We start from the raw sequence: 22,201 nt of genomic DNA on the forward strand, positions 1-22,201 counted from the left end.
CCTTTTATCAGATTAATCCTGATTTATTCGACAGTCACTCAAGATAACAGCCTGTTCCTCATTTGTTCTGTAATGAATGTACAGGAAATAAACTTTAGTATTAATTATAATAATACAATAATTATGTAGCAGGAAAATCTTGAGCAGTTACAAATACCACTGAGAAATAGATTAACTAAATGTAAGTCATTCAGATCCATAGAACTGGATTCTGGTATCACTTCCCTTCCACAGGTTTTTTCCCCACCATCTTTCCCCTTCCTCCACAGCAGTTCTCAACTGAATTCCATACATCCATTGTTACAAGTCATCCTTTCTACCTCCTGCTAAAAGCTCCCTCCACCTGTTTTGGAGGAGAGCAAATGGCCAAGCATATTAGCAATCAGATGAACCCACCCATCTGTCTGAAATACTAACTTAGGAAAAAGTACATAACACTTTTTTTTTTTTTTTCAAGTTTTGTTCATCTAACAACTGCTTTTGCTGGCATAAGTGAAACAGAAGCAAGAGACCACTGAAGAAGAACGGGTTGATCTTTTCTTGGCTTAAACCACTTGGGGAAACAAACCTCTGCTCTGAACAAATGGATAGGTCTTTTCTACTCCTTGCAGAACATTTTGCCTCTCTCAGTGAGACAGTCTCCCCTGTGGCATGTTCAGAGGGCCACGTGGACTTTCACTAATTTTTTTCAGCAATAAAAGCAGAGTTGTTCTTTCTAATTCCTGGTTTCATATTCTAAAAAGCTCTAGTCTTGCTGAGGAATTCTATTTTAGTTACTATTTTCTCTACTGTAGTCACTGCCAAATACAATTATACTTAAGAAAAAATGAAATGAACACTAATCTAACTGAGAAGAACTGCAATGAATTTAAAACAAAATAATAAAAAATATTTTTTAAAATGTAAATTGGATGTGTTTGCATTAATCTTCAGTTATGTGGAAACAGTAAACAGAAATTATGACTGATACAATTAAGCAAAATGTATCTTATATTATGCAGATAGATATAAAAATACACACTCCTCCTTTCGGGTTTTCAATTGAAAGGCCAAGGGTGCTCACAGATGGCAGAGTTCAGATAACAATTTTAAACAAATCTTTCACTAGTATATTAAATAAATCACAAAATTATAAGAACTCTGTTGGAGGTGATTCTCCTTCAAAGTCTTACACAAACCTATGTCTCTGAATGACAGAAAACTGGATAAGGTTAAAGCCTTTGAAGCACATCAGTGTGTGAATATAAAATATGCTACCCAGAGCTCATGCTTTGGTTGCATCACCACTGTTTGTACATTAAGTGGATGCACTCAGACACATAAGACATGAATCTGAAGATCAGTGAGTACAGACAGAGACAAAACCTTACCAAAAATAACACGCTGAGCTGTACTCACTACTAAACCAGACAAGTGGGAAACACAAACATATAAATATCAAGGAAACATTTTTTTTTTTTTTTTTTTAGAATACATTTCAGGAGATGCTGACAATTTGTGCAGTATAAAATAGTTCTCCAGGCTTGTTTCTCCCTTCCATACTTTTCTGGCAATTTCTCTTCTATGTCTCTTTCTTTCAATAAGAAAATATTTTACTAAAGAGGTTCTGGTTCCCCTCATTGGTGTTCAATCATTTGAGCAACAGAACACCCATCACTGAAATTAATGTAAATTAAGCATGTGTTAATGGCATTGATTCAGGATAACATCAGTCTTTATGACAGTACATAAGCACATGCTTCTTTGAATTCTAGATGTATTACTATATTGATTAGGAATAGGTTTAAGGACACCCTTAAAACAGTGTTAGTCAAAATAACATGACCTCAAATATTGTAGTCCCAATTATCAGTAAATGAAATTATATTCAAGTAGGTTTGAAAAACGGTTGCAGCATCCAAGCCCAAGTAACCATAGTGTGTTTCTTGCTTTTTTTTTTTTTTTTTTTTTTTTTTTTTAATCATTCAGATTTTCTGGAACGAAGTGTTTACATGCAGACTACAAAGAAAACACATAGGACTAAAACAGCACATTTATTACATGCCAAGTTACAGTTCACCACATTCCCACTTCAATTTGCACTCACAGTACTGAGGGAAACTGAAATGATATCACTGGAAAAAAAACGAAATCCAAAGAAAAGTTTGTCAACAGACAGAAGCAAGTGTATCTCTAAACCAAACAGCCATAACGTTCAATAGCTTTATACTCTATTACATTGTTTCATAGAAATTGGTGATGAATGATTTCTTATCCATCCCTTGAAAATTTGGGGGGTTTTGTTTTCCAGTCTAGGCTGATTGGCAACTGACAACCAGACGAATAGAAAGAACTAACTGAATGTGCTGTAAAATTTGTATTTCCCTTGTAAAGCGTCAAGCTCTTTCAAGTTCTCATTGTTTAAAGGTGAATTAATGAAAGTCAGGAGCTAAAAAAAAAAAAAAAAAAAAAAAAAAGGATCTTATATTTTGTAGCAAGTAGATTGCCTTTCAAGTACACATTCAATATGCTGCTACTGAAGCCACCTTCATCCTTCCTACAGAGGAATGTGTTTAGTGTGCTGTCAAAAAGAATAGCACAGCACTATGGAATCAAAACTGGCATATTTCCATTGTACTGAACATTTTCTGAAAATGAGAATGTAAAGAAACAATAAGTTATTCTATCAGCATTGTTAGTTTTGCTGCACTTCTAACCTATCTAAAAGTCAGAAGAAGTTGCTGCTCGCAAAGGCCATCCAACAAATGATATCTGCCAGCCTCAACAGCAGACATTCAAATTCTCTCAACCACTTTCATATTTTGTTGGGTAAATAATGAAATAAAGCTTGCATTAAAATGGGATCTTCTCAGTAGAATTTGCTTGCAGAATCACTGCACAAAATCTTGCATTCTTTATTAAACTCTGGAGCTGAACACTTCACACGTGTCATGCCATTTTATGTTTGGTACCAACTAGCATATGACAGTACTTTACTTCTTTCTCTGAGAAAAAAATCAGGAGACAGCACATTTAACAGAAATAATTAGTGTGTGTGAGTGTACGCAGAAAGAGTGTACTTCCATGTATCATTTTCTATAATTAACCATTAATCATATATTTATCTCCAGTACCAAGCATCTTCATCTACAGCCAAATTTTAATCCCATTAATCCTCTTTAAAGATCTGTAGGGACTTCTGTGTAATTCTGACTCTTAATTTTAGAGGGATTTTTGCAAGCTCACTTGAGACTGGTTTCTTTCTGACAAAGGAGGAAAGATCACATTTTTCCACAACAGACAAAAATAGAAATGAGATACTAAATGCTGCCAACCAGCAATAGTCAACACAGAGAAGTCAATCCAGAAAGACTACTACTACTAAAGCATTCCTACCAAAGCGATCAGAAACTCTCATCACAGACTGAAGAACCAATTCTATGTTTTTGAGGGGATATAACCCATCTTGTAGGAAGATCTGCAATGCATAAGAATTATTACATTGTCCATGTAAAGGGCATTTCCTTTAGAAATATATATATATGTGTGTGTGTGTGTGTGTGTGTGTGTATACACTAATGTAATTATATATACCAAGGAGGTAATTATACAGCAATCCAGAACACAGTATCAGTAAATCTGACTTTGGCTCAGTGAGTAGCATAAGCAATAACGAGTAGAACATACAGAACTCTACTGTATGCAAAGTATACCAGGTCATACATTTTACCCTTAGGGATGGAGATTTAGCACAGTGGTTTCAAATACAAGCACTGTAGAACTGTCAAAGGATTCTTCCAAATTCTGATGATAGAAAGTCAGTTGAGCATAATTCTTTCTCTGCCCCTGAGTATAAATTAAACAAAGGATAGAGAAACGGAGAGGATGTGAAAAGCATTATGGCCATAATAAGTTATCCAACATTTGGGTTCCATGAAACTAGAGCAGTGGCAAATAGGTAGGAATTTTTAAAGTTGTAGCCCTCTTGGAGAACTGTGAGAAACACACCACAGTGATATAGCAGCAGATGGATCACAGACATAAATGTAATCAAAGGCTGAAAGCCAGAAGCCTACATCAGTAGTCAGGATAAGACAAGCTCAGAATTATCTTTGTGGGCTTTTTAGTGATATATACATTTGTTACTCTCATTTCTGCATTTCAGGTATATATAAATCTGATTAATTATTATATAATCATTCTTTTTAACACACTACAGAGAATAAATGGCTAGTTGAAAAACGGAAGTGTTTTTAACTTTTATCAGCTATTTAAAATCAGGAATTAATAAAAATTATCACCTTATAGGTGAAATGGATGAAAATAACTAATCCTGTTTTATTAAGGCTTTCTTTGTTAAAGTGTAAGAGATGCTACAAAATTCATCAGTATTATCACTTAGAATTAAAATTTAAAGATTATGTAGAACTGTCCAGTTCAATGACTTAGTCTCTTGTCTGTGCATTTTGTTAGACCTGGACAAAAATACATGTGCGTACAGATAAATTAAATGTTAACAGTTAATTTTTCAATTTTCTCATCAAAATACTGATACCATTTCTATTGTTGATCACAAGAGGGAGACTATATCAACATGTATCCTCTTGTTTCAAATTTTTAAAACATCTAATTTTAGTAATTTTGGATCAGATATAAATTTTGACCATTCTCTGAAAAACATTAATGCCTGCTCAGTTCTTTTCTGAGTTTGTCTAGTCAGCAAAATTTATAGATAAAGATAGCCAATCCAATAAACAAGATTAAACAATGCAAAGGCAGTTGGAAAGAAGATTCGAGAATAGGAGTCAATTTTTGCAATACGAATGTGTATTCTTCCTTCTCTCCAAGATCCTGTGCGGCAGTCTTCAAAACAACAGAAGAAGCTAGCACAGTCTTTCCCTTCTAGGCACTCATATCCATAATCATCATCACGTTCAGGGAGATGATTAATGTTATTGATTGGAATTAGTGTTGATCCAGGTCGAACAGCAATTGCAGATGGTTTCTTAAGAAAAAACAAAAATAATAATAATAAAGTGTTTGCTTTTGTTTTATCCTCAAATTAAATAATTCTATACAATTCCACAGCAAGGGCCAATGTAAGCACATTTTTCAGTACAGTATACAAAAATTCAAATGTTAGATGATAACAACATGGGGAGCTTTGCAAATTATGAACTATTCTGTGTAATTATCTCATGCAGGCAAAAGATCATGAATGCTTTCCACCTGCCACAGTGAAAACTGGGTTATGCTGGGGTTTGTGAATACTAGATAATTAGTAATAAAGACAGGGTTAGATGATCCCATCTCCATGACACAGAAGAACATTTTGAAGTCAGTCACAGCTTGACAACTGGGTCATAAGCAAGTGCATAGAAAGGATATAATCATCACTACCAAGGGAATGATAGCTTTCCCATCATTTGGAATCTTTAGTATCAGACCAAATGTTTTTTCTAGAAGATACATTTTCGCTAAGGCAAGCAAGTGGTGTTAGGAGAAAAACTCTGGTGCAGTTTTAAAGACTGATCCACAGCCTCTACCCAGGCCGTCAGCTAACCTTATCATGTTAAATCCCTAAACAATATACCCAGCCTGTACAGATACATAAAACACCTTAGGAGAATTCCATGCAAGTCAGTAAAAATAATTATTCTAGCTCTTAATTGTTGCTTCTACTTTCCACTTGTGTAACTGAACCCTCCTGAAATTCAGTTCAAACAGACTGAAATAGGAGCTAAAGTTCATAAATAATTTTCACAGAAATAATCTGGGTGATTTATTGGCAAGTACATAAACTATTTGCTTTCACCTTTCTCATGATTTTTTGCCTTACCTTTTCCTGTACTATCATTGCCCATCTTTCCTCCTTTTACTATTCTGTTTCCATGTGGCTCTTCACACATCATCCTTGTTTTCCCAAGTATTCAAAAATATATTCTCTGTTTCCTTACTTATCCTTAACTTCTAAAACCCAGAGTCCTTTTAGACTACTCTATTATCCTCTTGTATTCTCATTATTTCAGTCCCTTCCCTACTTTGGCATCTCTTCTAAAATTTTCAGACTAAAATATAGTTGTTCCATTAATACTACTCTTACATTTTCTCCTCTCTTTTCTTGAATCTCCATATTTTGTCATGTAATGAATAAAAACAGTTAGAAATGATGCAGCCAAAGTAGGTAAGGGAGTTTACAGTGAAGTAATTAACAACTCTGTCTATGAAGTGAAGAAAAAAATTTCTCATATAATTATACACGATAGACAAAGAATGAAAAATATATAAAATGCAAGAATCAACATCATTTCAGTTCTTGTGTTGTTTTAGAGACCAATTGTCCCACGTTCAGGGAATTACTTTGACCAGTACACAAATCTCAAGTAAAGGAGTAGCTTAATTCTTGTAGAGACATTTTACGACCACATCTTGAGGAGATGGTGTTACAGATGCGCAGTATCCACTACATTTTTTAATTGCATTTCTAACTTCCTTTAATAAGTATTTCTACCAGAGAAAAATTCATACACTGCTGTTTAAACATTTTATACATGTTGAACTAGGGAGCTTATTATCATCTTACAGGTCTTCATTATTCTTTTCAGTCACTATAATTTCAGATAAAATTTGTTTTGAACTTACAAAAACATTGCCTTTAAGTAGCTATATAAGGAAAGATGCCTATCCATTATTTCATTTCATCTTCTGCTTGATTGTATACAGCAACATTCAGCCCTCACCCAAGAAGGTCAACTAATATGATTCAGCTATGCAACATCTTAGTTGATGGTAAAGGGCTTTACAGCATTGGTCCTTCCTCTTATTCTTTCTCAAAGAAGATTATAATCAAGACTCAACTAGCAAGACAAGTTTTCTAATGAAAATTCTATTTAATTCCTTTTCCTAAATGCTGTAGTAATCTAAACACAAACTTTAAATATGACTATATTTACTGTACTATACTATAACTGACAGATTCTTCAGAAATTCCATTATTCTTACTACATGAACAGAAAATCTCTTAAATGGAATAATATTTATTTCTAGGATTTGTGATGATTCATACCATACAAAGCTCAAATTATAGAAGCAGAAGAATCATTTTACTAGAAAGAAACATTGGATTAAATGAACAGAAAGACTTTTCAGAAACATTAAGCCCAGACAGAACTATGTCTAGAGCCACATGCTCCACAGACAGCTCAAGAGGCTTGGGAACAGCATGGAAAATTATTTTTAAAGTCTCACTATCTTAGGCTTATATGTTTTAATTCACTTAGAAATAGAATGATCAAAAAAATTTTGCACGTTAATAGTATTCACAGAAAGTGAATATGAACTCCCAACCATGAACGCTATAATAAAGAAGAAGTAGCATATTTTTAGTTCTTAATCATGTAACTAAACTTACTGGTGGCTTAGGTTTTGCCTTCTTATCTTTTCCTTTGTCCCCTTTTCTGTTGCTAGTAAAGTAATGCAAAGTGCCATATTCCATCAAAGCAGCAAACACAAAAATGAAGCAAACTGAGACAAAAAGATCCATTGCTGTCACATAGGAAACTTTTGGAAGTGACTTCCTGGCAATTGTGCTCAATGTTGTCATGGTCAGCACTGTTGTAATACCTATTTAATAAAGACAGTAAAAGAGAGATGGAAGTGAAAAAGAGGGAAGTGTATGAGGAATTCAAACACAATGTCACAAAAATAAATAAATAAATAAATAAAAATCCTCAATTTCATCATTAGCTCATTCATAAGGCAAGCAAGAACTGAGGCACAACAGAATTCACCTTAGAAAGAAGCAAGAAGCAATTATGTTAGGTCATACAGAAAGTGGCCAGTTGTGTAACCCAGCATGGGGTGTGTCCCTGGGCTGTTAACAAGCTTCAGGAAGCTCAGTAAGTGAAGCTGTCCATCATGACATCTTTAGAAACACCAACTAGCTTCAGGTAGCTAACTACTGTAGGGAGCCTGATATGCTGTGGGGTTGGACCAGATGGCCTTCAGAGGTCCCTTCCTGCCTTACAATTCTGTGACTGTGACACATTTCAACTTTAGTTTAAATTCCTTTAATTTTCAACACACACCGGAGAAATCAAGAAAATGATAAAGTTTTTGTAATTTCATTAATCTTTTAAAGAAAGCATACATACAACAAATTCAATAGACAAACTGGTACAAATAAGAACATACATTTTATAAACAGATAAAAGACCTCTGGCTCTTGGAAGTTTAAATAAAAGCACACACTCAGAAAAAGGTTTATTATATATCACTAATTTTAAAAATAATTTTAAAGCTATTAGAAAAAGGAATAAATTTTTCAACACTTTGTTTATGATGCGTAATAGCTCAAATCAGATGAATTTAATGGCCTTTCTTGTCTCATTCCCTAAATTACTAAATATATTTTCAATACTCTGTCTGAAGTAATAGAAAATATTTCCCTTAATTCACATACAAGTTAATTAAATGAACAAGCTGGCCTTATTGGCAACATGTTTTGTGTCTTAATTATACCACTCTTCACTGGTTTAACATTTAGAAGGTGTTAATGCTTCTTTCTTGTATGTGATCCCATAGGGAGATGCAAAGCTTTTTTTCCTAGTTGTTCAAAATTAGGATGTGACCTTTCCTTTGGAGAGCAATACTTGAACACGCAAATAATAATTTTACTTACATGTCTAGGCTTACTGGAAAAACAAACAAATAAATAAATAAATAGAAATCAGTGAAGTGTGACAATAGTCTAAGGCTGTCTGTGTCTTTCCAGTCAAAACATGGAATCAGTTGCCATTAGCTTATCTTACAGCAGGAAAACACTGGCGATTTTGCAACAGATTTCTTATAGAAATTACATGCCTAAAAAGGGCATACAGATAATTACAGAGTTTTTTAAATGCTTTGCTCCCACTAGATGTTTTTGAGAAACACGTATTTCTCTGCAGACTCATATATCAAAATGCATTTAATCATCTTTTACTTTGGGAAACCTATCTGACAGGATCCTTCAACATGCACGCAAGAAAAATTATCAAGCATTTTCAGTATACTAGGCTTCAGCACAGTCTCCAGGTTGGAGGTGATTCCCACCATACTGAATTTTGTTCCAAGAGGAGGAAAGGTGACATAGTCTTTTCCAGTCATCTCTGCTTTGTAGAAGGGATAAAACCTTCCACATATCACAACTTCTAGCTTTACTTAGTGTTGGCTTTCTTCTCTTATCCACTCAGTCTTTAACCCACCCTGTAAAATCATATCTATTTGACTGGTAAATTCTTCTTTTGTTCACTAGAAAATCTGCATGTGAGAATAGTTACCCTACAATCTGCCAAATATTTACTTTTGAGCATTTACACATAAATCAGAAAACTGTCACTACTAATCTGAGAGTTGTTAGTGTGCATCCTATGCCCTTCATACATCTCTATCTGACACTTCTCCAAGGCAATACAGTTCCCAAGTGGTCAAACATAGGAGGCCAGTGCCACACTAATCAGGTCAGTCAAGTTTGACACTAATGCTGAATTATAACTACAGAAGAACTTGCAACACTAAAATAATATCTGTAATAAAAACAAGGTCCTGAAGGACAGCAGTTTAGGTTTTTGCAAGTTACATGCCTAACTCCTTGAAGTTCAAAATCAGTTGCAAATATTCTCTCCTGTCCTTAAAGGAGTAAATTAATTTTCTTAATTTTCTTCATTAAGACAAAAAAAACAAAAAGGCACAAACAAAAACCACACTAAAATTTAAAAACAACAACAGAACAAAAACAATACACATCTTCAAAGTTTTCCTGTGTAGTAATGACAGCCTATGTTCCATAATGATAAGTTTATTCATACTTGTCAGACTAATCATTGCAATATTACCATCTATGGAGATGACAAAAATATCATATAAAAGAAAAAAACCTATATATTTACTTAAGAAATAGGGAAGCCACTAGGTTTGGATCAAGGTCAAGTTGGAAGGGACCTTTAAAGGTCATCTAGTGCAACACCCCTGCAAGGAACAGGGACATCCACAGCTAGATCCAGTTGCCCAGAGCCCTGTCCAGAGATTAGGCATCCACTGCATACATCTCTGGGCAACCTATTGCAGTGCCTCATCACTCCCACTGTAAAAGACTTTTTCCTTATATCTAAACCTAACATAAGCATGAAATTTTTCCCCTTGTCCTATATCACCACAAAAGTCCAAGGTTTACAGGTTTCTCATATCAACACTCCCTCCCTTAAATCCTTCTGTGGCACCACAGCATGATTCTCTTACTCTTAACCTTGTAACTCAATAGAAAGGGTGACCAGTGATCACAATCATTTAATTCAATGATTAATCCAGGACTCAATGTGGATTTCTATTGCTGGCAATTTCCAGAACCCTCAAGGGTGACAGTAAGCATCCTTACCCAGAGATGTCCTTGCAGGAACTGCATCCTTGTTGATCCAAAATGACACCCATGAAAGAACTACTGTGAGTATACAAGGAATGTATGTCTGGATAGTAAAATATCCCATACGTCTGCTGAGATCAAAGAAGATTGTCATAATAATATAATCACCTATGAAGTAAAAAAATAATAATTCTTTTTATTATACCTGTTAGCTTTGTTGCACATAGATAATACATGCCAGAAAGCTTAACACTTTCCTTACCAGATAGTGTATGAGAAATTTCAGTTGTATTTCGCAGCCCTACAAATGCAAACTGATACAATCTCCAGTATTTCGGATCTGCCACTTCAACAGAGGTTTTCTTCCATTTGTATTCAATTTCATTTCTGGGATATCCATCTAGAATAAAACAACAAATCAAGACTATACCCACAGCAAATTTCAAGACATGTATTTTGATCTCTGAAGTTTGGAAACAAAACAAACGCTGTATATAAAATGAATCAGAGAGCAAGAAAATCTATAATCCACCTTATCCACGTAAAACTGAATAACAAAATATCTTGCGTCAATTTTAAGCCTTACTGTTAAGATCAGACTAAAGTTTTGTAAATATAATTGCTTAGGAAGTATCTAGACAATATTCTGGAATTCAGACATGAAGAACTAATACATGAATGCAATATACTTTAGCTTTAAAAGAACACTTTTAAAAGGAAAAGAAAAGGACCTTAAAAGTACATATACTTCCGAGCACATAATATAAAATTCCTATTCCTCAGATTGGATTTTTGTAACCTGATTCATTGTTCAGTAATCCACCTGGAATTACAGACTTCTTGATTTTCATGTTGACCCACATTATCTAGTGCAAAAGCAGGAATGAAATCAAGCAAGGCTCACTTGTATCTAATTGACAGACCTACCAAAGTTCATTTAGCATTCAGGAAGGAAGCACTAAGTATGATATTCATTTAAGAAGATTCACTGAAGTTTGATTTCATTGTCTTTTAAGTTTCATACTTAAGAATAAATTGTTTAGCTGTGTTCAGTTGGTTTGGGTTTCTTTGGCTAGCAAAAGAAGAATACTCTTAGGAACAGTATTTTATTTTTAATATATTAGAAAAATAAGCCTGAAAGTTATGTTTCTTGCTTGCAAAAATAAGTCCCACTGAAAGGAGAAAGCATGTTTATAGTGATTAAGCATTTATGAGAACAAGCTGAAGAAGGCAGATCTTAATTTTCCTTTTAGTATGGAACCAGTTCAAAGCTGGAAAGTCTGACAGGCATAGAAAATAAAGTTCTTCCAAGGCAATAGATTCTTATTAACTGGAATGAGTATTGCATCACACTTCTTAGTAATACAATTGTTTTTAAAGTTGCAACTAAATGAAATGCATATAATTCAACTCATTATTATTGCATTTAATTATGCAATAAATAATGCAATAAATCAAAGCAAAATACAAATAGAACTTTTTCCTTCAAGGCTTCAAAAAGTAATTACTTGCTCTCTTGCTGCTGGATTTTAAGGAAATTTAAAGCCTGGTTGTAAAGAGAAAAGAAAACAAAGTATTGTACCACCTACAGCTTGAAAATTCCAGTGGACAGGAGTGTTCATCCATAGGAAAGTTATGAAGCTGAAGATAACACTCAGCATTAATTGTCAGTCTAATTAGAAAATAAGAACAAAAGAAAGATTATATCCATGCATCTAGACTAGACACTTCAGACTAGATAATAAACACATGCATAGAAATCGTTTTTGCCAATTAATAGATGTTATGCATATCCAGCTGTGTATCTGCAAAAGACAGCCACCATCATCTCCAAAGAACAAAATTACCAAATGCAACCTAGAGATTTGTGTCATTTCAATCACCATATCAAGTCATTTAAAAAATGCCAATTGATTTGGGAGTCTCTTACTTTTCTACCAGAAAGAGGAGTAAAAAGGAAGGGCTAAAGGTGTGGCAAGGAGGGGAGATAAACACAGCAATAAAATTAAGTTTTTTGAAGAATGTTTTGGAAAGCCACATGGCATTTAGCATCCATATATGTGATGGTTATATACACTTACATAAATATATATATGCACACACATATATACATAAGTGGAAACATGAGGACTGCTCTATATTTGTGTAAGAACAGTGAAGAACAATCTTGATATTTCTATTCATTCAATATCTAAGGCACACAGGTTTTTCAAATAGGTAGTATAAATTTTAGAAGCAGTCTAGAACTAGTCTAGCATTTTAACAACAGAACAAATCAGTTACAGCTTTTGAAAATGCTATCGCAGACTTCTAAAGAGTTTTTAAACAAGGTGAATTTTAACGAAAACTGTAGTTCTTGCCATACACTGGGAAAGAAAAAAGTCCCATTTCCAAGTAAGACACTTGCATCCCTCTGAGGGTGCCCTTCAAGTTTTCCAATTGCACATATATGCAACATATACACTCAATGTTATTCCACCTTAGGATGAATTCAGATTGTATCTTCGTCTATACAGATGTTTGCATGTTGCAGTGCCAGGTGAATACCAAGTTTTGCTGTTTCATTCCCAGCCCACTGCACTTCATAGCTCAAACATCAGCAGACTAATTCTAAGTTATTGCTTTGAGAGAGCTCACATGTTTTTCATTGCATTTGATTTAGTAATCCTATTAAAAACAAAAATTGTACCATTGAAATTGAGCAAGTAATGAAAGGATAACATCCAACTCTTACATATATATTTTTAATTCAAAAAAGGAAATAGTATTTGCATGTTAACAGAAGAGGTTATCACAAGATTTTTATAAACATCAGCAGAAAAAAAAGGCTGTTAATTTAAACTGCCCTCCCAGGAGCAATTTATACATTCAAATAGAGCATACTAAGATCAAAAGTAAGCGAACAGGATGCTTTTAAGAGCACTGTAATTCTTTCTTCTGTTACAGAGCACTTTTATAAATTGCTCATACATTGCTGCTAGTCTGTAGATGAAAGCAGTGTGAGTGGCTGTGTAAGTAATTAATAAGTTGCTACTGTTTGATTTTTAAAAAGAAGTCAGATATACGTAATCTTTTGCACATGCTACTTCCTTATCAGCTTCTAATTTATTTCAGGACTTTTTAGGTGTGCTTAAGAAATAATAAGAAAAAATGAAAGATTATCCTAAAATGCTTTCTGTAGACTACAGCTATTCAAGAACTGTATGTCTCAGAGATCAGTGCAGATAGCCTAGATGGTAAATTTAAAATTAACCCAAGCACCCATCATTTGCCAGAATTACTCCCAACATGTTTGTTTATATCTAACTTGGAGGAACAGATCTGTAGATTTTAATAGCTTGTAAGAGTAAACATGGGAAGCAGTATATGCAGAACTTGGACCTTAGCTTTAATCAAGCTCTTATTTTTATTTCTTGGAGCATTCATCTTTTACTTACAGAATAAAAGTTGGTGAAAATTGCTTACAATAGAAAGTTTGTGAAATAATTTATAACTCAGTTTTGTGATATCTTAGTGATGCAATGTACCTAAGAAGGGATTGAAATTTGCTATCCTTTTCAACTGCATTTAACCAATATTCTGAGCAATATATTTCAATTTATTTTTTATTTTTTATTTTTTTTCCCCATCTTAGCAAACTCTTTGTGAGCTCCTGTGGTCAACAACAAGCAAAATTCCAGGTACTTGATCCATATTTATTTTTGTGTCCTTGCGCATATCAGTTCTATCTTTTCTACTTAGTCAATAAATTCCTACCTTAGAGTGTATAATACTCTTCCATCACTCCAGATTCGAAGTAAGCGATTTGGAGTTGTAATCCAGTGGGCATCAGATTTCCTTGAGTTCCGGAAGAAAGTGTCTGGAATCCAAATTTTTCCGACCATATTGCTATTAAGCATAAGGACTTTCATTGAGCTGTTAAATTTCAGACGACTGTCATACCAAGTCTGGGCAAATATAATATCTATGGTGTATTCCTAAAAACAGAGAAACAATATTTATCTACACATTCACCAAAGCCTGCAAGCCAAGAATTTTAAATTTGGTTATAAATCCAAGGCTATTGCTTCTGTTCTCTTTAGTATGATTTATATTGCATTCAGCAGCCTGTAGCAAACTGAGGAAAGGCACACATAGCTTTCTGTCTCTACCTCCACTCTCCTGAGACACACTGTTTACCCAAAGAAGGGGAGACCTGATAGGATCTTGTTGTAATTTGGCAGTCCTTGCACAATACAACCACTCTGGGGGAAACAGACACATATATAAGGTCAACTTTAGTTCTTCTGGGCTTTGCCAAGTTTCTAGAGACATAGTTTTACACCTCTTCAAAAGCAAATGAAATAGGTTTCTTATATTTTCCACCCTGAATTTCACAAAATGCATCTTTAGATCCTTCAAGAAAGCTATAATCATCTTTAAAATTTCCCATCTGTGTTATGATAAAAACCAATGAAACACATCCACTGGCTAAATATCAGACTTTGAAAAATTCATGTACATGCAGGAAGTAAATATAACTGCTTGCAGAAATAACTTGACCATTTACCTCATACTTTCACCTGCAAGCACACAAAAGTATACACAGTCAGAAAGGAAATTTCCCTAATGCAAATTCACTTCACTTTTTAGAGGCCAAAGAAAATTTATTTTCTGATACAAACTCAAATTCCTCAGTAGATTTTATGGTCAAAAAAGTGATAAATCAAAGAATTTAATGAAACTGTAAATGACAAGGGAGTTAAACATTGAAAAACAAGATCTCACTGCATCTGCAAAGAATCTAACTGTTGCTCAGTATGGAAGCAAAATAAAGGAGCAGAGCAGCAGACTAATCTCTGTAACATTTGTCTCAGCTTGATCATGACTCTGATGTCAAGAGCAACTGCCACTCTGTACATGTACACTCCTACATGGCTACCACATGAAACCTCCTATGAGCAACTCAGTATCTCCTCCCAGAGCTCAGTCCGCAGGGAAAAAATGCTCTGAAAATCAGACTTCCACACTTCACACTGGTTGTTCCCTGTCATCTCTGAGGGGAGAAGAGATGGAGACAGTGCAGACATGAGCCAAAAGATGCAATACTAGTTAAAATGCAGACAATAAAAATGCACACAGATAGCCAATTCTGACTTTTAACGCAATGAATGGAGATTAAATGAAATTAGAATGCAATGAAAGCTGAAGGGTTTGCTGATTGGATTAGGGTTTATTGCTCGTTTTATTTTTAAATAGCCACAGTATCCAGCTGTATGAGTTATAGATTCCTCTTTCATTTCTACAAATGTTAGCAGCTATCTCCCAGGTGAAATTTGTCACTCCATCCTTCAGAAGTGCAAAGGCAGATATACCAGGACTGCTTAAATCTCTCTCCATTTTCCCACTTATCTGGGTGTGAAAATATTTGGAATAGAATAGATATGCAAGGCTAAGACTTGTCTCTGCTCTTTCCTCCATACAAACTATTGTAACTCAGTGACTTGCAAAGTATCAGGTGTATGAGGCAAACAGCAGTAGGACAAGGGAACAAAAGGATTAATCAAAAATGCATCCTGGAGATGACTTCACCCAAAAACTTTGCTTGCTCCTTGACAGTCTTTGTAATCAGGAGAAGTTTCTGCAGGGCAGAACAAGTCCTTCATTATTTTATTTTTATAAAAAAAAAATCTTCAAGACACCCGTGAAAACCAAAACCCCAGGAGCCTGTTCATCCTCAACATCCTGCTTTCTGTGTTCATCTGCAGTTTGCAACTGGAAAGGAAATTTGCCTTAGTCTTTTGTAAATGAATACACAAGACAGTGTGCTAAAGAAGTACTTCAATAGACTTAAATGAAGCAACATGAACAAAGATTTACTTGTCGCCTTAACAATTAAAGGTAGGAGAAAAAAAAGTCAGTGATTGTAATCAACAGAAACAACTGACTGTATGATAAGAGCATGCTGTCTGAAGGTGCTACTCTAAGCAGCCAATTCACAGTGGCACTGCATTGTCTGAGAAAAAGAAATATATCAAAGTGTCATTATAGTCAAATACACCCAGGGCAAGAAAACTCAGGCTGCCACTGAATACCAATATCCCTATCAAATTAAGATAAAAAAAAGGAAGAAGTGCTTGATGATTTTGAATGAGCAAAGCAAAGAAACAGCCCCAGATGCTTGGATTCTCTTAGCTTTCAGTATTAAATGTGCAAGTCTTTAACAGAACCTTGTACTGAAAGACTTACTTAAACAACATTTTAAAGGGGGGGGGGAAGAAAAAAAAAAAGCACTCATAAAAGGAGGAAATGTTAAAAAATGTTAAAAAAAAAAAAAATCTGATACATAATAATTCAATGTCATAATATTAATAACCAATCTTTTCCAAAGCTGAATGCATAACAATAGATCCAACTGCTAGCCTCTTATCTGCAGAGAGTGGTCTTCCATTTCTAAGTTGAAATAAGCACCTAGAACCTCTTTCCTCAGAGTCAAAAGCATAATCATACTCATTCATCCCATCTGAAAGATTCATGACTTCTGGCTCTCCGATTTAACCCAAGTGCAATTATTCTACTTCTACTACGTTCTTCTTCTAATATCTATATTTCTGAACACGACTATTTACTTTGTCAGCATACCAGCTTGTCCTATGCCTTGCTGAGACCTTGCTGTCTTTTAGGGTCCCTTGTACATCCTTTAGGCAGCATATATCCTTTGACTAACTATCCCACACTCTTGGCTCATTTCATATATACTATCATTCACTCAAGTGAACTTGAGCATAAAGACCAAGCATATGCATGTTGTGATCACATGTAGACACTCAAGAAGTGAATATGGGATTCCTTTCTCAACAAAAATTCCTTTACGAAGAGGACTGATGTTATGGGCCCAAACAGATCTTGTACAACCTCCAAGAACAGGTACACATTACAGGATGACTGGGCAAATGAGGCTCAAGTAAGTCTGTCAGCATGCAGCTGTGGTAGTGTACATACCTGAGAACAAAAACCTGAAGAGGGAATAATTTAAAAAGTTGTGTACTCTCTGAAGATCTAGTTTGGAAACAGACCTGAAGTTTTAAGATTTTATGGATTTTTACAATAAATTCCCTTAAATCTGTAGCTCCTGAAAAAAATTCATATTTTTCTATGAGAAGGGAAAATCTGGGCCCTCAAAATTTGTTGAAAATGTGGTAGAAAAATGACTACACTAAGGAAGTGCTTTGTCTCCAAAATTAGATGAACAAAAGCACTGTCTTTGTTTATATGCCATATCAACAAGCACAACAGCACATCAGCAAATACAATTTTCTTTTAGAGTAATAAATCTTTCTGAGCAACTGTTTTGCTTTTCTCATTTTCTTAGAAAAAGTTAAATTTAACACTTATCACTACTTTTATTAGTCTCATAAAGCTCACCATTCAATGACATTCTGTAACCATAAAAATTGGTTTACTACTCTCTCTTTTAAATGAGACTAATGATAAAACATCCATGCAGAATAAAATGAAATCAATCTATGGCTGCATTAGTCACAGACAGAGCAAAATGTGTGCTTATTCATATTCAGCCTCACAGGGTTCAATAAACATCGCACATGTTAGCTCATATTTGGCGTCTGATTAAATCACCGAACTCTTTTGCACAGCTGGCATAAAGAGCCCACCTGCCTAATTATTTCCAGATAACTGCAATCCTCCTTCATCTCTGTCCTCTCTAAAAGATAATAACAAACTCCAAAGGCTGGGAACACAGTGACTAATCAGAGAACACCATTAAAGGGCCAGGCAGTGAACAGTCTGTGAATACTGACAAGCAGGTGTAGAGTCTCAGGGAGATGCAGTTAATAATAGTAATAATAAAGTTAATAAAAAAGCTATATCAAATAGAGTAGGAACAGATAGTGTATGGAATACACCAAATTCCCAATGTTAGTTTCACAAAAGAATTAGTACAGGTCAGTTACAGCCAAATATTAGGCCACTAGATTTTTGTTTCACTGGAAATCTGTGAAAGTGAGGAAGCCATCATTCTATAAGATTACATCTCAGTGCACCTACAACGTGCCAGTTCCAACAAAACACTAAAAGGATGGGAAAATTGCACAAAGCACAAAACCATTTTTCTTGGATATTTTGTCTAGCAATTCCACAGTTGATTTGATATTTCACAGCAAAAACCATGGAGAAATGAGTAGGTTAGTTGTTGCCTATCTTATTAAATATGATACATTTGTACGACAACAGGAAAAGATGTCCCAGTTTTCTCAGGTTAAACACAAATGCAGTGTAATGTCCCAGCAACAAAACCAGAGTTGAAGTACTACCCAGCTACACTCCTACAATACAGACCATTACCAGTTGAAATACTACCCAGCTATAGTTCTACAATACAGATCATTACCAGTGATTTGCAGAGGTAAAAAAAAAAATCAAAACACCCTTTTCTTTCTCCTTCTTTGCCCAGAAACCTACAGTTGCTTCTCCATGAGAGCCAATCCACATCTTACGTTTCCTGGAATGCAACAGACTAATTCAGAAATGTGTTTTACAGGGACCCTCTGAATTCAGTTCAACTACAAACTGTGAAGTGACTTCATCTTGTTCAGTTACTCAAAATCTATAATACTTTCCCCATCTTTCTTCTTTCTATTCAGCTTTCTAATTTCTAAAACAGCAATGTAATGAGAGTGAGGCAGAGACAACCTGATCTAGTAAACGTGGAAGTTTGGTGGCCCTGCCAGGCGGGGGGGTAGAACTTCATGATCCTTGAGGTCCCTTCCAACCCAGGTCATTCTGTGATTCTGCGTGATACCAGGCTGGCTTATCTTCATCTTGCCAGAAAGCTGACAATAAGCTTTCATAAACTTTACCTTCTCTCACATCTGACTATCTCTGGACACCAAAGCAATGCTTTTCAGTACTTTACTAAAATACCTAGTTATACTAAAATACTTAACTATCTTTGATATATGGCTTCTTTCAACAAAAATTCTGAAATATGTTTGTTCTTACTCACAGGTTACTTAGAAGTTCTTAAACTTTTTTGGTTTTGAGCTGCAATAGATTTAACCAGGGTTTCAGATCTTGATCCTCATGGTCGAAACCGAAGTAAAAATAAATTTTCTTGGTTCAGTAAATTATTTTAGTTTGCTCACTCGTGGACCTTACAGAGAGATCTAAAATATCTGAAAAATCACAGTGATTCTGAGAAGAACATCTGTATTAGATTAATAACCCTACAGTAGTGGAAGAAGTGGGAGTTGCCAGAAATATGGTGCATATAGCATCTGCTCCTTTTAACCAGTCAGATTGCCATAGTTGTGCAGAAAATCACACTGGAATATTCTATAGAAGCACACACACAGGATAAGGGGAAATACAGAAAATCATACCCACAGAAGGTGAGGGAGTACAAAGAGGACCCCCTACATAGGCACAATATAAAGGAATCCACTGCTCTTCACAACACAGTTTAGCATCTGTGCTTATCCTTATTTTGAATGCAAAGTGACAGATGCATACCACAATATGAATAAAAGGCAAGATTTATTTAAATGCTCTGTAGATTAGAAACAAAAATAAAAATTCTGCTAACTAGTAAAAAGATCAGCTACATAAGTAACTAAAGCACTTCATCAAAATCTCTGCTGATAAGCTATGATTATGGCTATTTGAAAAGGGCATGAAAGGAGGAAGTAAATACTATATATACATTTGCACATTGAAAACAATATAAAAAAGGTGTGGGATTTTGTTGTTGTTGTTGTTGTTTGTTTGTTTGCTTTTTCAATTGAAATTTGAACATTTCAGTCACTGTCATTCATTAGCAAATATTAAAGTACAGAAAGAACCAAAACTCAGAAATGAAAAACGAGACACAAACACTACTTATATATTAAAAACGCAGGAGTGAATACTGATAAGGAGTAGGGCTTTGGCTTTGAGGCTGTCAAGAATGATTTATCAACTCAATTAACTGTACTTTCTATATTCTGGGCCTACATCTACCTCCTTGTAACAAGAGAGACTCAAGCAGTCAAAATTAATCCCACAAAATATTTCTGCAGCAAAGCTGAGCTGCACTCAAGCGTACATGGTTTTCTACAACTTCATCTTGTAAATGAGCTGCAAAGTCTCAAAAGCAAGGTTTCACCATTCAGTATAGTACAGCTGCTTTAAAGCCAGATCAATTGCAGTTATTCAGTTACAGCTGTTTGGTCTTTTGCTTCCCTGGTTTTCCTGCCTGTCCCAAAATCTCAATATTGGTTTCCAAACCAGGAGAGATAATTACCTGGTTTGGTTCTCACCTTGCAGCTCCCATGAAATAGCACTTCTAAACAGCTTTCTGGTTTCTGAAACAGTCAGGAACCTCCAAAGCTCCTACATGTTACAATGAAGATAGAAGAGCATGGTAACTGCTAACAACTTCCAAAAAATCCTTCTTGAACTACTGGCCCCAGGGAAAAGTTTGTAATGTTTTGTGGGAATAAATCACTGCAAGAGAAAATACTCTTCTTCAAGAAAGTGAAATCTTACACAGCACTTACTGTATCCCAGTGACTAACAAGTTCCGAAATAGTCCAGCAATAAGTGTTTTAGATGCAAATTTTCCAGAGTGGTTGAAATAAGCAGCAATAACCTGACCAAATTTAAAATTATACAACAGAATAAATTAAAAATAATAAAAATTAAAGCTAATATCAGCAGGCAGCTGTTACACCTGCTTAGCAGCAAAAAAAAGTATTGTATTTCCTAGCTGCAATTTTTTCAGCTCACTCAAACATATATCAGCTAAGGAGCAGGACAATAACTTCTACCAAAAAAGGTTTTGCTTCTTTGGTAAAAATCCTAGGGGTCCTTTTGGTCATACAGACTGTTCCACCACTTGACAAACTTGACTTCCCAGAGTATATATTATGAACAGAAAAAATCCTGCTCATGAGATTTCTCAGCTATTAACAGAGGGTGAGTTTTCATAGAGTCAGCACAGATCCTGGCACCAGGGCAGCAGCTTTCCTCTAGCGTGCAGTAGTGAAGGAGGCAATAATAACCTGTGTTGTAGGAGCCATTCCCAAGGACAGTTTCTAGATGGCATCACGCAGTTCTAACAGTAAAAGCACAACCTTTACCTTTCTTTCAAAAACTGCAAATCACTCAAGAAATTTGAATACAGCCTCCCACATTTCCACATGGACAGAAAAATTAGGCATTAATAACAAAGAACAATCAATGTTCTCCTAAATATAAGAGGTACAAGACAAATACCTAAATGTATCTTGTGTCAGATACAGACACAAGAGACAACCACAGCAGAAGCCAGCAGGAACTGTTTGAAACAGATATTAAGGTATCAGAAATAACAGTAAACTGTACAACAGAGCAGCCATACACTCTGTGCAGTTGAGGGGAAAAAGCAGGAGAAAAATACTGACTGGTTTAGCTTTAGTGCCAGTTGATATCTTCCATTTCTTTCAGATGGGGCTAAAGCAGCAGGAAATAGAGAACCTAATAGCAGTAAGAACTGTCAGTAGCACAGCAAAAGTTTAAATGTTCACATTTTGTAGACTCCACAGAGAGAAATAAAATTAAAAAAAAAAAAAAAAAAAAAAGTTTTAAGCAGGAACATGATGAGAAACAGTAAAAAAGCCTTATAGAAAGTTTCTTTGAAGTGTAGGGGGCAGACTAGGAGAAAGCATATGGTATACCAAGTTGAAAATTTGAAAGGATGTGAAGGATCTCTGTTGAGATCTCAGGTAGGAATTGGCCTCTTGGCCGGGGGGGGGAAGACTGAACAGGCTTTGAAATGCCTTGAAGGAAACAGTTTATGTGTGAGAT

At 35.1% G+C, this 22,201-nt stretch overlaps 1 protein-coding gene across 1 annotated transcript in view; it reads right to left on the minus strand.

The window, feature by feature from the left end:
• Positions 1-1,467: 1,467 nt before the first annotated feature.
• The window catches only part of GABRG1 (gamma-aminobutyric acid type A receptor subunit gamma1), a 52,756-nt gene continuing 32,022 nt past the window's right edge, over positions 1,468-22,201 (minus strand). Inside the window, exons 4-9 of the mRNA XM_072334264.1 lie at positions 14,135-14,355; positions 11,968-12,050; positions 10,641-10,778; positions 10,394-10,546; positions 7,391-7,602; positions 1,468-4,984 (exon numbers count right to left, since the gene is read on the minus strand). Coding sequence (XP_072190365.1) covers positions 4,706-4,984; positions 7,391-7,602; positions 10,394-10,546; positions 10,641-10,778; positions 11,968-12,050; positions 14,135-14,355 — 1,086 coding nt within the window. The 3' untranslated portion in view covers positions 1,468-4,705. The remainder of the gene's footprint in view (positions 4,985-7,390; positions 7,603-10,393; positions 10,547-10,640; positions 10,779-11,967; positions 12,051-14,134; positions 14,356-22,201) is intronic.

The sequence above is a fragment of the Excalfactoria chinensis genome, chromosome 4, assembly GCF_039878825.1.
Source record: "Excalfactoria chinensis isolate bCotChi1 chromosome 4, bCotChi1.hap2, whole genome shotgun sequence".
NCBI classification, from domain to species: Eukaryota; Metazoa; Chordata; class Aves; order Galliformes; family Phasianidae; genus Excalfactoria; species Excalfactoria chinensis.